Here is a 17201-nt window from a genome sequence, read left to right as displayed (position 1 = left end):
GTGCACAAACTTCTCGGATGCATTTGTAAATCTAATTGAACATTTATACAAAGGAACGTTGGCTTATATTAAGGTAGGAACATATGTTTCACAAAAAAATACCCATTCTTAAAGGTACAAAACAAGGATGTCCACTTTCTCCACTATTATTCACTTTAGTAATGGAGCCTTGGGCTAATTTGATCAGAAACAGTACTGACATAGAGGGTTTTGAAATAGATGAAAATACAACATCCAAAATTCAACTTTTTGCAGATGATGTTCTAATTACATCAGCAGGATCTAATTCTTCTACACAGTCTCTATTTGATAACATGATGAATTTTAAAAGTATTTCTGGTTTAATATTCAATGAAGAAAAACCTAAAATACTACCTATACATACACGAAAAAATATTCTCATTAGTGATTTTACTAAATATGTACCCAATTCAGGTCAGATAACTTATTTAGGTATAATACTATCTAAAGATATTAAATCTATTATATATAATAATTATAATACCTGTTTTCTTAATATACAAAATCTTTTTAATACCTGGAATAATATGTTTTTTACTATGGAGGAGAGACTTACAATTATTAAAATGATAATATTCCCCAAGATTTTATACTTAATACAATCAATAATACTTCCACCTACAAAAATAATTATCAAGAAACTGAACACACTAATGTTAAATTTCTTATGGGCACCTAATAGACCTAGGATTGCATTAAAGAAACATACTAATAGCTGGTCTCAAGGGGGTATTTCTTTTCCAGACTTTAATTTATATACAATCTCTTATATTGTAAAAGTTATTACTTTATTAATAGATCAGTCATATGTCACAAAATGGAAAGATTATTGGGAGCTAATTAGTATACACTTCATGAAAATCTCCTTAACACATAAAAATATGATTGTAAATAACTCCATGTTATGGTTACTAAAGGAATTTTGTACTTCACCTTTTACACCTAAACATATGGTTTGTTACCCATTAAATATTATTATTAGTTATCGTAACTTTATATTCATGCGCCCTAAGTATAGGGAATGGAATTTTATTGTATTTCCTATAATGTATACTCAGGGTATGCTTTTGTCATCTACTTCTGAAGGAACTCATTTAGCTATAGATAATGATCTAAAGTACTGGTATCAGTTGATATCTGATAATAAAGTTAAAAATCTAGATTTCTTAAAACAAGAATTTGATCTAAGAGAAACTTGCTGGTTAGAGGTTCAGACCTTTAGACAACATCTCATTAATAAAATAGATTTAATGTCTATAACTGTTAAAGAATCTATTCCAACACTGATTGATTACTTGATATTAAATTTACAACATAAAGTTTCTGATAAAGGTAAACTTTCATACATACATAAAGTTATCAGACAAGAAACTTTTTACAGTGTAGATTCATACTGGAATTATTTCACTTCTATTAATGGGGACCCACCAAATCAACAAGATAAACAATATATATTGGAATCTGCTTATAGAACTACGTCTTCCATTGTCTGGAGACTTTATACATGGAAATTTTACATAGATCTTTCTATACACCTTTGATGATGAATAAAATAAATAAAGATAATCTATGTAAGAGATGTAATGTAGAAATTAATGCTGACTGGGCTCATATGTTTTATGACTGTATAAAATTGAAAGAATACTGGAAGTCAATTAATGAATTTTTGCAGGCTCTTTTTACAGATAATTTCATTATTTCTAAATCTCTTATTTTATTCAACACACCTGTACCTCAAAGTGTTAAAAAGGTTAAGCTTCCCTTGTTATGGTCTATTCTAGCAGTGGCTAGGAAAATAATAACTAGAAATTGGATTTCAGATACACCTCCTTCGTTCAATGAATTTAAAATGTTATGAATATAGTGTGCCATATGGAAATAAACACAATTAGGACTAGAACAAATAGAAAAACATCTTATTTTATTGTATGGGATAATTTACAAAATTTGTTAAAAAAATTTTAATTTCAATAGCATGGTATTTTAGTTTAATTAATTGATCTGATTGTAGTGGATGTCTTTGTAAATACTTTAGTTGTTTTGTTGAATATTATAATAATTCCTATTTTTAATTACTTGTATAAAATTGTTATGATATTTCTCTTATATGTTAAAACAATAAACCTGTTTTAAAAAAAAAAAACAAATTACATTAAAAAATTAATATTGCAACATGAATGCAGTATGTCAGGCATCATCCTTGTCTTGAGTAATAAAGATTTTGGGTTCTGTTAATGTCTGCCAAAAAGTTTGTTTTGAAGTTAACTAAACACAACTTACCCTGAATATAGTTAATAGATATGTAGACCGTTAACAAGCACATCAACTTGCATCATAGAGGGAGATGGACATGTAAATGATACAGTGAAGACATACATAAATATATGCTTCAAGCTTATGGCTCTGAATAATAGTTTCTACTTCTATATTTTCTTCAAAAATCCACTGGTTGTCACAATATGAATGCCTCAGGGTGTTACATGGTGTGTGTCATTTTCCATAGACAGGACAGCAAAGTAGTCTGATCTTGGACATATAAACTCTAACCCACACAAGACGATTTCCGGATGATTTGACATTGCATATTTTTGTCGACAGAATAATTATATATAAAAGATTACAGGAAATCTATCTACAAAACAGAATAATTTTCTATGAAAGATTTCTACAGATCTGAAGCCAATATCATCTGGGCAAAAGAGCTAATTTTATGCCTACTTGGATGTTTTCTGTGTGGGAATAAAGCTTCTCATGGATCAAGAAAAAAAAAAAAAAACAAGCCTGTGACAATCATGCCCTGGACCAGCAATCAAGGAGCCTCAATCCTCACCACTAACACCATATGAGAGGAAAGGATAACAGATACACACAGTAAAGTACACTTTCTCTTAAGTGCACACAGAGATCACAGTCAGTCTGGGGCTGGTTACTCCCTTCCTCTCCAGTCTGCAATAAGACTCCCCACTTGCACAACTATAGGGTCCAGATCTCAGCATAGCTGGCAAGCTAATCTTCAGTACCCTCCCTGTCCAACCAGTGCTTCGTGTCCCTGCTAAAGTAGCTGACACACTTTGAGATAAGTATTTATACAACTTCAGAGACACTCCTGGGAAAGGCTGACACAGATTCTCCAGCTGTGCCCCTTTACCCAGACTATACAGTAGTAATTACTGCCACCATCAGCTAATAATTATCAGCTACCCAAAGGCCCTTAAAAGGGTGTCCAATTATTACTGTGCAATATTATTATCCAATTGGTAATGAGACTTCTCAGTCAAGGCTTATTAGAGTGGCCTTGTACAATAAACTCTATAAATATGCAATGTACTCTAGAGCTTAATTATCTCTACATAAATCAGCCACAGTTGAAAGATTTTAAAATATTTAATAATAAATACTAAAAACACAAGACAATACTACTACACCACAGTGCTACTCAAGAGTTCAGAGGTCACACAGAAACTTAAAATAAATCAGTAGTACAGTTCTGACATAACAGAAAAAACACTTAGTCTAATCTTTATAGTCCTAGCTATTTCTACAATAAAACATACTTCTAAAATAACTTACTTACATAGAGAAAGGCATTGCTGAGTTGAACAGTCAGATCAAAATGCTTAATAATTTCTGGTTCTCACGGTATCAATTGAAACTGCAGTTCTGATAAAACATTACATCATTTGTTTACACTTTCTTGGTTCCCAGGCCATACCAAAACTGCATTTACATTATTTTACACTTAGAGGAATAAAGGACATTCCACATGTAAATTCTGGTCATTAACTTTAGCCTTAAAGCAATAGGCAGGATGCTTACTCCAGACTCATCGACTCCAAATTCTAACTTCAAAGGACATACAAAATATAATTTTAATTTCAAAGAACATTTGAAATGCTTGGCTTAGTTTTCCTTACAGCAGATGGCAATGTTGCTACAATCTTGAAGTTCAAATTTTACAGTGTTTTCTTTCATTTAAAACACAAGCCTGTATTTTACATTTATATTTACAAATGCCAGAATTATGTATCAAATTCTATTTGACTAGGCTGGCAGCCTTCACCCCTTCTCTACCAGTCTTCACAAAGCCTGTGAAAATCATTCCGACACAAAGTACTGAATTGCTTTAACTTCTACAAATAATTCTCAAAAGAGGGATTTGCCTAGTAATTGTGTATTGTCTCTGAAATAAGTTTCCTTTTGAGCTGTAAAGAATTAGTCTTTGGGAAGCCATGCTAGATTAGACTAGACTAGTATATCATACATTTTTCTTGCCAAAAGCATTTATGAGCAGTGTCCAATGCAGAAGTTATTTACACTACAATTGATCTTCACCAAAGGGCCAGGATTGTTGCCTGCCTGATGAAGTTTGTTATGTAGTGATTATTTATACCTCAAAAAAGTCAGTCATTTTATGTAAATTACCATCCCTCATTTTCAAATACAAACATATCAGATTTACTTGCTTGAGGAGAAAAAAAGTTATTTTTATACAAAACCATTGTTTAGATATTGAGCCAGGTATATTACCTGGGAATGTTGGTCATGTTAGTAATACAGTGGTGCATTGCTACCAAACAGCTCTTGGGTCGTCAGTTCAGATCCCCGCTGTGCAGGGTCTTCATAACGTGCTTGTGCTCACATAGGCTTTCATAAAGTTCCTCTGCTTCCATCTCATTCCATCAGCATGACTTATGGAACTGGTGGTCCTCAAAATTGTGTGCATTTGTTTGTGTGTGTGCCTAAGTGTTCACTGAGAGTCCGAAAAGGATCTGGCTCCTTAGTGAGAGCGAAGTGGACAAAGTTGGTATCAAAAATGAATAAACAAATGAATATTTACAGACCCATTAAACACACAAATCCCTTTTCAAGTAGCCTTTTTTCATTAGAATTAGGGTCTCATCTAGTATATGAGCAGTACTTTTGCCCAGACCTTTTGCAGTATTAGTTCATCATAAAAGTAGCTTTAGATTGAAATGACTGGCTAAGTATCAATTGTTCCCCTGAAATTTATTTTGCATTTTAGTGGGAGTGATTCCTTCAGCTATGCCTAATATTTATATTTCATTAGAGTAGGTAATATTTTCAAAGTATCTAATTTCGCTTCTTCGAGTTCTTAGTGGTGCAATGTGTTTTTGTCCACAGATCAGCCTTCAGAAACTACATTTTTGCTTCTTTTGTTGCAGTTTTGAACTGAGAAGATACATTAGTAAAGGATCTATTTTCCCTCTGTGATCACTTGACAAGTTTCTCATTACCTGGTATCATCATGGACTTACTAGAAATGTAATGGCTTAGATGGTCAGTCAGTAAGCTTCTGCAATTATTATTAAAATTAGGTATCTAACAGGAACATCTTAAATGATATGAGTACTGCTTCTCAAAATAAGAATTGTCTCTTTAAGGTAGATTTTTGTGGAATATACAAGTATCACAAGAAAAGGCTCCATAGAAATCTATTGCACTAAGATGCCAACCTCTCTGCTATAAAATCATTATGTTGTGTGACTTTACGGGCATGGTTAACGTAATGCATTACCATCACTTTACTTAATAATACAGGCTAAGTAATTGTATTTTACCTTCAACTGACAGTATCTAAGGCTATGATTTTTGCTTTTGTTTTAATGGCATTGATGTTGCAGTTCTCTATCTAAATTAGGTCAGTTTAAACAACATAATTGAATGGATTTGATAAAAGGAATACATTATTTGAGGCAGACTAGTCTTAGTTGTCATCAAATGACGAGGCATTACAGGTAGACTCTGAAGATCTTCAGCAAATTATTGGGGAATGATCTGCAAAACTGATGGCACACCAAATGAAACAGTACAGATAAGACCGTTGTAATGGTAGCAAATGAGGGAAAACCAGAAGAAACTAAGACATAAGGAAAATTAGTAGAACAGGTTACAGATTCACGTATTTGGGAGGAGTGGTTGAAATTGATGAGGACGTAAGTCTGAATGAAACGGTTAAAGCTATAATCAGAGGTGTTGCAGCCAACTGGCACAGAGTGTCTGGGGTAGTGTATGACAGAAGAATGCCAAAGAAGCTGAAAAGTAAGGTGTATACAACAGTGGTGCAACCAATGTTACTGTATGGTACAGAAACCTGGGCAGTAAAGACAGAGCAATTAAGTGCAGCTACAGGTGATGGAAATAAAGTGCCTGAGACAGTTGGTAAGATAAACATTTTGTGATAGACAAAGAAATTAGGATATCAGAGCAGAAGCCCAAGTAGATCCATTTGCAGAGAAGATCAGAGAGAACAGATTATGGAAATTTGAGCACATGTGCAGGAAAGAGGAATATAATCTGATGAAAAATTTGATGAAAAAGATTTAGGACAGATAGGAAGAAGGCAAAAGAAAACTAGGCCATCCACAAAAGTGATGGATGGATTGTGTGACAGAAGACCTGTGGCAGCCCTGCATGACTGCCATTGTAGATAGCAGAATGGCTTTGAAATGAGGGAGACGGAGACAGTTGATGTGATACCCTGACCTCATGCAGAAAAATGGTAAAGAGGAGGCTGATGATGATGATGGTGATGATATATAATCAACTAAAACATATGTGTTTTATAGAATATAGAAAACTGTAACTTATAATAGCTTTAACGGCATGGATTAACTTTGCTTATGGTACAAAATGCAGTGCTGAATTATGTTTGCAAAATCAGTGCCATATTTACTTTGGTGAGAACAATATCACAATAGTAGTTAGTGGGTTTATAAAATATAGCAACTCAGACTCGTTCTTACTTAAATTTATTTTAAAGGAGTGACTTTTTTATTTATCTGTTCAAAGGACAAGCATAAATGCTAGCAAAAAGAAGATACCTTCAACTCCATCCTCTAGTATTACGGGTCTAACTTTAGAATTTGAACATTGAAAATACTGATGTGCAAAATCTGCTTATGATTTCAAAAGAGAATTAAATGAAGACGAGAAATTTTAAGTGAAGTGTAATAATGACAAATGATGCACTTTTTATTTTCTTGATTCATTTAAGAAACACAATTTTCACAGAAAAAAAAGCATTTATTTGGTCTGAACACATATGCAGGTATGTCGACTCCAGACTTTGACATATCCAGAAGACTGCAAGGTACAGCTAGGTCAGTTCTGCTCTTCACAATGGGTATAGTCACACCTTTGATGTAAGCATTGCAGCCTGGCTTTGCAAGTAACTTGAAAGCACAATTGCTTTAAATCCTTTTTGCCTCATATCGGTAGGAACAGTTTTCAAGGTCCTTTTTGCAGACTGCCAGTTCGCTGTCTGAGCAAGATGTGTGTATATAATTCCTGACCTGGATTTTGATTCATTCGTCATTATAAAGTTTTCAGGTATGAATCAGTCACTGATATACTTGTCAAATTTCAAAGGTGGAACATTAAATCTTGGAAGGAAACCATATTCTAGCCATTTAATCTGCTTGTCTAGCTACTGGGTATGGAATTATTCAAAAACTATAAATTTTATCTTAGCTGACATGTAATAATTCTCAGTCATATGAAATCAGAAATTTAGAGGGAGTCACCATGCCATCCCAGTAGTTTAAGATAAGAAACATCCTCTCTTTACCCATAATCATCCACATGTTTTCTAATAAGGCATTCTTAAGCTGGCTTAATTGTCAACGTTTCTTTTCTACCAGCTGACCTGAGAATTGAGTTAACTTTGGAAGAATGCATACCTCATATTTATGTAGTAGGCTATATAGCCATCAGAATGAAGGATATCCCAGACCACTCAAAAAGAGACCTTAGTTAAGAGCTAATGCATGTAGCTTTATGTGCATCTCCAGACAGTCTGTCCAGGCTCATCTCTTGTGGACACTTAATTTTGCAGTTGCCCACTCAGGGATGCTTGTTGCCAGAAATTAATTATATTAATGCAAACTGTAGGCTCATTTTGGATTATACTGTTAGGATCCTTAAGCCGATGGCTCAAACAGAGCAGTTTCAAGGGTGTTGCCAACATCTTGTCTGTCAAATAGTGGATAAGTGCCACATTTTCCTGTAAAACATGGCTAAGGTTATATAAAACACTCTGTAGGGTTGTTAGCATAGCATTCTTCTCTGCTTCGATCATCATATACTGCCTTCATAGAATCTAATAAGATAAAAACAGTGTTATGTCTGTCTATTGTGCCCAACTTGGGTCTGTTTATAAAACTCAGGTATTTAGATTTGCATTTGCTTGCTACAAGGTAAATTGTTAACATAAGGTATGTTATTTTGACTGTCATTTAATGATTTATTTTTACTGAGCTTAATGCCATAGTTGGTAATGGATGGTTACATTATTTGAAAGCATTTGATAATCCTACTAAATATCTAGGCACACCCGTGTGCAAAAAGCTATGTACAACTTTGGTTGATATTTGAGATGAGTTCCAGGCCTGAGAGTGGGCACTATCGGTTTCTAGACAAGTGTTCTGGAAGTATAACTGAGCATATTTGCACATTCAGAGTAGTCTGAGTCTGTGTACGACTATCCAAGAGCAATTTCTGCCCAAAAGAGGCCTTACACATTTGAATATTACTGTGATTCATACAGATAAACATGAAATACTCTAATCTGCATATAAAATGTGTAACTAAACCCGGATTTGTGCAAAAAAGTTGAATACTGCTATAATAACTTTCCATTACTAGAGTTAGGCATCAAATGTCTTAGGAAAAGCAGACTTCTTAAAGCAAGTAAATAATGACAAAATATTATAATTTTATAACAAACACAAATAGCTAAAAGTATTGTTATATAATGGAAATTTTGCTTTTACTAATATCAAGTGCGCGTAATGATGGATATTCATTAATGGTATACCGCTGTCATTTGGAAGTGGGAATTCAATACAGTAGCACTGCAAATGATCAATGATCACTTAGGAAAATCATTTCTTTGTTGCCATGTAAAGATCATCCATGCACGATAAAAATACCTTAACTTGTACATTAGTGCACTGGGAGTGAGGTTTGCTTGGCAGAACGTGCACGTGTGCTTATTGGGAGATTTCTGATTGTCACTGATGGATGAAAAAAATATGTAAATATTTGACAATGGTAGCTGGTGGGGGGAGGATGAATCTGTCTTACTACTGTTGCTTTCATATAGTGTATACCAATACTAGCAGCATATTTAAGTATGCTTGAAAATACTTCTTTTATTAGTCCTGTTGCTCTTATTACTGCTGGAACTAAGTGTCTTTATTCTACATCACTGTTGCTCCTGCCTTCAAATCATGATGCCTTAGAACTTTATATCTTTCATTGTGTTGAACACTTGTATACTAGGTGCAGATAATTTGATGATTTATGTTACTTTTGACCTGATTAAAATATCTGGTTCTATTGCTTCTAATTCCTTCATTGTTGGTATTGGTTGATTTTATGTTTTTAGTACATCTTCGTTTTCAATAATTCTTTTGCGGTTCCCCTTACCCATGATTCTCTGCTTCTTGTATGCTTGTTCCTTTCAGTATACAGACTCGCAGTCATGATTATATCACAACCAGCAATCAGATGCCAACTATTTCTGGTTTTGTACCGCAGAACCTACAGTTGTCTGTTTTTTGCACTTTTTCTATAGATTGTGTAAATCAATATGTATCCAGTGCACTATCTATTGTTATTAACATGTCATAATTTGGATTAAATTCACCTGTCCCTAGCCATTCATGGTTCAAAGCTTCATCAGCATGTGGTTGTAAATATTTGCCACTATGCTTCTTTCTGAAATGCTTCTGATATTCTGAACAAAGATTTTACATCAGATTTATTTTCTTGATTGCTTAGAACTTTCACCATGTCTCCATTTGAGGAACTGAACAACTATGTATGCTGTCCCACACGTGCATACCTATACCTTTAGTCAACTTCAAGGAAACTCATACTTCCTTCAGAATGATTGTGATAATATCTTGTTATGTGTTGTTTTTTGTTTATCGTTTGCAGTGGCAAATTTCGGCTGTGGTGCAGACTTGCAACCCTCGTTTTTTGATTGCTGAGACCCTGCAGTCACCTTTCAGCTGCACTGATCATTTTTTCAGTACATTTCATTTTAGTATTTATTTATTATGATCACACTTTCTCTCTTTCTTTGTCTTCACAGATTTTCTTGGTACATTCCATTTTAGGTACAGTACAACTGCCTTCATAAAGTTGTTTTTTCCCCAACTCTCTTTGCAGATTTTTTGCTGTCACTTTTTTTTCAATTGCCAATATGCAGATTGGACTCTGGTGATGAAGTTTTCTCAGTAACTTATTGAAAGAGGTGAGCAAAGGAGATGCACTAAGATGTACCATCATAACCAGGGCAAGTCATAGAGTGCAAAGTAGAGAAATTTTCCCACCCTGGACCCTAGGGCTACCAGATATCCTTTCTGCCATCTTGTCACAAACCCTATTCATTAATAAAACTTTGGTCACAAGGGCAGTAGTCACAGCTTCCTCCCTCTATACCACCAAGCTAGATCTGAGAGACTATGTAAACAGGAATTTTGTATATCAAACCAAAAAGGAAGTGATGATTCCTAGAACTCATTTAAGGTCAGAGTACATATAGAGGTTCATATATTAGTACTAGGCTAACTGCTCTTATGAGCCATTCAAAGCCTGGCCAATTACATCATATGAGAATCAAATTTGTACCTTGTGTCTGTAAGGTAAATGCAATAACCTTTATGCCAACCTCCACGTTATCAAACAGCAGTTAGACTTTGTGTGTGTGCAATACAGTGGACTTTTTGAAATGAATAACGATAGCTGGAATTCATTTCTCATTAGTGTGCTTCAATGGCTAGATTGTCTTAAAAGCCCAAGGGCTGGTAGTTTGCTAAACCAATAGTTAATTGTAACATAACAGATAGCTAACATCTGGTCCTTTTCTAATTAACATCTATGGTGACATTGACTTAACATAGAAGCAGGGGAAGGGGTAGTGGTAATAGTAAAGTACCCTCAGGCATTTTAGAATGTGTATGTGTGTGTATGTTTGTGCATATGAGTATGGCCGTACTCATGAGTGTGTGTGTATGTGTGCGCACATCCATGTTGACTAGGTTTTCAGTTACTCTTTGTAAGATAGCACTGGTAGAAATTAGGCTTAGAGCAAGGTGATCTAATTCATGAGAAGCCACTGATTCTAAATCAGATCTGCAGATGTTCATTGTAAATCTTATTTGTGGATGATAGTTGTTGCCGTAACTGGAAGGAGTAGTGCTCTTAAATCCAATCTGCTTGCAGCAGCAGTGATGTGGACCAGAAGACAACAGGCACTGACCATCAAAAGTGAATTGATAGCATCAGGTTGGATTTTATTCCTTCAGAAGCCATATTAAGTTGGTTCCACTAGTACAGATCATGACATCATACCACTGTCTATGGTATACATAATAGTAACAATGTACTCATGTATGTTACATTCAACTGCTGTTAGTAAATGTATACCACGAATTGTCAAATTTATTTATTTATTTACATTTGTTGACTGGGAGTGTCTGACTGGATGTAAGTCTATTTCCAGCGGAGGCCCGGGGAGAAAAGCTCCACAGTTAAAATATACAGACAGTAGTTACATTGGATTTATATAGCAATTAACAATTTGAGCAACACAGCAATTAACAATTACAAACATAGTTACAGATGAAGAACATAGTACATCAGTAGACAACTAGAATCTTTATCATCTGCGAAGTACATAACAGACATTAACAATTGTTACAGTAAGAAGTTCCTGCTGTATAATAAGTAGTTAGGCTTATGAGCATCCGAGCTTGCTATAATCAAGGTAGTTAGTGGGATGGAAAGAAAGGTAGTAGGTGGATGGGGTGGGTGATATTAGAGGGGGAGTAGCAAGGGCATAGCCAGCATGTTTTTAGGTGCTCTTTTAGTAAAGTTTTGAAGTGGGTGAATGATGGTAAGGAGGTAATTGTAGGTGGAACAGAGTTCCATAATTTGGCTATGGCGCAAGAGAATAGTGCTTCTCCAGGAGATTTATTGGCTTTAGTGACCTGTAAGTGATTTTTGTTGCTGAATCTTAGTGGTCTGGTGGTGCGATAGGGTTGGAGTAGTTTCTGGAGAGATGGGACTTTTAGTGGATGTTTTACTAGTTTGTGGGCAAGAGTGACTAAATTAACAATTTGAGCAACACAGCAATTAACAATTACAAACATAGTTACAGATGAAGAACATAGTACATCAGTAGACAACTAGAATCTTTATCATCCATTGAAGGAGGTGAGGGAGTTCAAGCCAGCCCAGTTCAGCAAGTGAGAGACAGTGGTGACTACGGTAGGATGCCCCTGTGGTGAATTTGGCAATTTTGTTGTAGCAGGTCTCAAGCTTGTTTAGATCAAATTGCCTTAGGTTGGTATATACTGGAGAGGCATAAAGTAGGGTGGAGATAAGGTGGGAATTTGCTATTGAAATCTTTGCTGCTTTGGTGAGAAGTTGCTTATTTTTGTATAACGCTCCTAGTTTTTTGTGGACTTTTTTATGGTCATGGATATGTGAATGTCAAATTTTAGTTTATTGTCTATTTCCACTCCTAGCAATTTGGTGTGTTCTGTTGGGTGTATAGTGGTGTTGTCTTTTGCTGTGATGTTAAAGTGTTTAGGGTTGGGAGGGTGGCCTAATGGTTAAGGTGTTTGCTTTACAAACACAAGGTGCAGGGTTTGAATCTCACAGGGGATAACTGGCTAGGCTTAAAATGGCTCACAAGGGCAGTTAGCCTATTACTATCCTATGAACCTATGAGAGTTGTTTTGAGTATGTTTCATGGGTTGGAAGATGCGTAGTTTAGTTTTGTTTGGGTTGAGTATTAATTGGGCATTGGATAACCAAGTTTCACCAGAGGAAAAGGCTTCCTGTGTGACTTTTTGCAGTTTGGGTAGGGACTGGGCTGAGCAGATGATGGATGACTTATCTGCGTATTGTATGAGTGTGCCATGTTTGGTGGCAGACGCTAGATTATTGGTGAAAACAGAGAAGAGTAGGGGTCCAAGGATGGATCTTTGGGGAACCCCTATGGAGACAGGTAGTTGGGGAGATATGTCATTCTGCCATACAACAGATTGTTGGCGGTCAGACAGGTAACTCTGAAACCAGTTGGTGACTGATTGTGAGAAGGATAGGTTATTGAGGACAGAGATGAGTTGTTTGTGTGGGACCATGTCAAATGCTTTAGATAATTCTAGGAAAGTAGCAGAGGAGAGATAGCCATTGTTTTTATGCTGAAGGATAGTGTTAGTAAAGGAGAGTAAGGCAGTGGTAGTGCTATGGTTTGGTCGGAAACCATGCTGAGCATTGGAAAGGAGGTTGTTAGTAAGGGGGTAGTCTGCGATCTGAGAGTGAATGCATCTCTCTAGTATTTTGGAGAGTGGAGAGAGAATAGCTATGGGGTGGTAATTGGTTAGTTCTGTGGAGGGGCCACCTTTGTAGAGGGGAATTATATGTGATACTTTCCATAGTGTGGGAATGTAACTTTCTGATAGAGATCGGTTAATCAAGATGGATACTGGGTAGGCTAGAACATCAGCTGCGATTTGTAGGTATTCACTTGGGAGGTTGTCTGCTGCTAATCTGGTGGGCTTAAGTTTAGTTAAGAGTTTTGTATGTTGGAGGTAGGAACAGGAGAAAAAGAGAAGACAGTGGGGAGATTACTAGTTGAAGGTGTGGGTTGGAGGGGAGGAGGGTTGTGGTGTCTAGCTAGTGATAGTATGGTTTGTGTGAAGTGTGTGTTGAATGAGGTAGCAATATTTTTGGAGGAGTGAGGGATGTTAGGAGGAGGGGTACTGACTTTTCCTGGGTGGAGGATGGAGTTTATGGAGGACCAGAATTGTTTGGGATTGTGTTGGGATGAGTCTAGGTGTATGCATGTATATCCGATGTGGTCAATATGCTATACTTCTTGTTGGTTATGCTTGCATGTCTTAGTGGTGCATTGCAATAGCAAATATTTCTACTTTCTGTGCTACAGGAATATGTCATCCAATGGTGTGCACATTAATAATTAAATACCTAAACTCTATAGGCAGCTATCCATCAGATTTATATCCAAAAATACAACTTAATTCTGTTTCTATGGAATAAAAGATTATATGTTTTAGCTTACAGATATATATAATCCTGTCTTATGATTTTTATCTTATTTGGCAGATATTCTGTCACATTATGTTACTAGCCTCCAGAAGCTGAATGAATTTCACAAGTAACTGCTGAATTGATATTGTTAGTTCTCACCTCCCACATCATTTAAATACTCATCTTGTTTTATGAAACACTTTCAGTGGTGTGAAATTCCTTTGCCACCCCGGGGAAGTACCTTCATCTGTCACATTGGTGTGCAACCTTTTGAAGCAATGGATAAATATGGCTGAAATCCTACAGTTTTACAAGTACACAAGTATTTAAATTACCCACTACATGCAGCAGTATGGAACTATTTAGATGTTGAATTTATATGAACAACTGACGGTTCACATTTAAAGCCATAGTAGAAAAAAATACAGGGCTCTTTCCAAGAGCTTGCTGTTTATGGTGCTAGCTGCTAAGCCTAAACAACATCCATTCTTTTGTTCCATAATTAAATGTAATGCTCACATGTTCCTTTTATTACCACCCAGCAATACGTAATGTTGAAATGATTTCTACCAGACATGCACATCGCTATTTTAAATAGATTATATGGCATATTTGTATCATCATTCTTAGTGTTACTATGTCTTTGTAATGTACTTCATGCACTTAAATCTGTTATTTTTAAACATAATGAGGTTAATGTCCAATAATGCGTTAAATGTTATATTAAGAAGATTTAAACACTTATAAAAAATGTTGCTTATGGGCTGCATGAACTAATTTATGCCATTAATATGTTGCCTAATACCAGTGATTTGTATTCAGCATGAGACTGTCATTGGAAATATGAAGTAACTTAATTAGTGGTTTCAGTACAATTCACATTGTTTTTTGCTTTTATTTTTTTCTTAAAATGCTTACTAACAAAACAAAATGGCTAAAGGAAAATTAGACTAGTAGAGAGCAACTGGCATTTTTGTATCAATGCACTTTACTGCATAACTTACTCTACTGTGTTTGCAGGTAATAAACAAACTGTAAACTAAGTTAAGGAATGCTGGAGATAGAGTTAGTGATGACGCTGTGCTATTAGAAATGCATTGGGACCTGTAAAGGCCATGAACCATTTAATTGCTCTGCTTTGAATATTGCAGATAACCAGGAGAGTAGACATGCCCTCTTACCCATCATGCATTTGCATTTGGATTTTGGGAGTGCAAGCATAGTAGAGAGTGTGTAAACCATGTAAACCATCTAGAGTAGCAGCTAGTGAGCACTGTGCAAAAAGGAAGAAAGCATCAAGTTGTCACTGTGCATCTGTACTGGTTTTAAATGGCTTTTCTGTTTTGACAGGATGTGCCTTCCTAACGTACTGTGAAAGGGAATCTGCACTAAAGGCGCAAAGTGCTCTGCATGAGCAGAAGACATTGCCAGGGGTAAGAAAAAGTTACACTTTCTTCTCTCCCAATTTGTATTCAGCACAATAAAATGTGTGAGGCAGAGTGGATTACTGAACAGAACAATTTCCAAGTCAGCATGTTATGAACAGATATATTGAAGTCCTAATGTGCAGAAGCACTCATATAGCAAGTCTTAACTGCTGTTAGTTATGTGACAGACAGTACTTAAAATAATTCTGAAGGTGCATTTCAGAACAAAATTAGTTTAGGAGGTGTGACTTCATAAAGCTGAAAAAGCATCAACTGGATATAAGATAATCATGGCACTGGGTTTGTTTTGTGTTTGAAATTCTTTAAAGAAGAGAAGATTTAAAAGTTAATTGTGGGTACGTGACCAGGTGCATTTGTCAGCAGTAGTTTCTTGGAATGACCTATTACTGGATCATTTCCTGAGCTACTTGATTTAGAATTGACATGTCATCATTTGGTTTAAATCAGGCAGTTGGTGCAGCAGATTTATGTATGGATTTGTTGATCTAAATTTCTGTTCATCTCTACTTAGAAAAACACAAGAATACATAGGCACACAAACATGTAAAGACACAGGCACTCACACATACAGATAGATGCACACACACACACACACACACACACACACACACACACACACACACACACACACACACACACACACACACACGTGCACAAAAACACACATACACACACGCACACACCCACACACGCACACACACACACACACACACACACACACACACACACACACACACACACACACACACACACATATATACATTACAAAATATACATATATATTCAAACAGATACAACAACTTTGCTGTTATGTCTTGGCACAGAAATATGATTAGTAAAGAATATTTGTGTTTGGGCAAGTTACTGATGGCTTTTTGTTGGTCTTTTTTACATGCAAAAGCAGTTTAAAGCTAGAGTGTGGTATACTGATGATAAATACCTTATATGCATACTTCAAGAGATTTGCTGATGTAAGCATTTTTTTAAATTGTGGCATTCAGCATTTAACCCTAGTACATGAATAGATATGGCCTATAATGCTGATTGCCATGCTTTGAACTAGTTGCACTGAATATACATATTCTTTTCGTCAGCTATTCTATTAGAAATATTCTTCAAATTATGAATTCAGAGATATGAGCTCATTATGCCAAGCTACAGAGAAGGATGAAGAAGAATACTGTCAGAAACGATACTGAAGACGCTGCTATTTATTGAGTTAATTCAGATTTGCCTTTAAAAGGCATGGTTTTGCTGAGGCATGCTTTTTTCCAGTAAAATAATTCCATTTCAGAATCATTATGAGACAGATAAGGCTATTGAGCCTAGTGCGTAATGACACTGCTGTAGTTCTTTCATGAAAATTGTCATTTGTCATTTCATAAACAGTGTCATTTGATGAGGTTTCAAGCTCCCTCAAGATAAACAGTGTTGTCAGCAGCAACTCAACATATTTTCCAAACAAGGAAACTGGTAGGACAGTCTTATGAAGAACTGAAACTTCCGAAAATTTAGAAGTTCACATATGACTGTTCTAATATTCATTTTTGTGGTTTAATATTAATATTACAACATGCTTGCAATGTCATTTCCTTTTAAAATAGCACTGTAGCTAAAATTGTGATATGTGCCATAATAGTC

At 35.6% G+C, this 17201-nt stretch overlaps 1 protein-coding gene across 1 annotated transcript in view; it reads left to right on the top strand.

Annotated features, from left to right (window-relative positions):
- LOC122807826 (CUGBP Elav-like family member 4) overlaps positions 1-15599 on the top strand; it is a 208162-nt gene extending 192563 nt beyond the window's left edge. Inside the window, exon 2 of the mRNA XM_044078924.1 lies at positions 15463-15599. Coding sequence (XP_043934859.1) covers positions 15463-15596 — 134 coding nt within the window. The 3' untranslated portion in view covers positions 15597-15599. The remainder of the gene's footprint in view (positions 1-15462) is intronic.
- Positions 15600-17201: the final 1602 nt, after the last annotated feature.

This window comes from Protopterus annectens, chromosome 1.part1 (assembly GCF_019279795.1).
Source record: "Protopterus annectens isolate FY-2018-M chromosome 1.part1, PAN1.0, whole genome shotgun sequence".
NCBI classification, from domain to species: domain Eukaryota; kingdom Metazoa; phylum Chordata; order Ceratodontiformes; family Protopteridae; genus Protopterus; species Protopterus annectens.
Note: the sequence above shows the minus strand (reverse complement) of the source record. Positions and strands in the feature narration are given on the sequence as shown.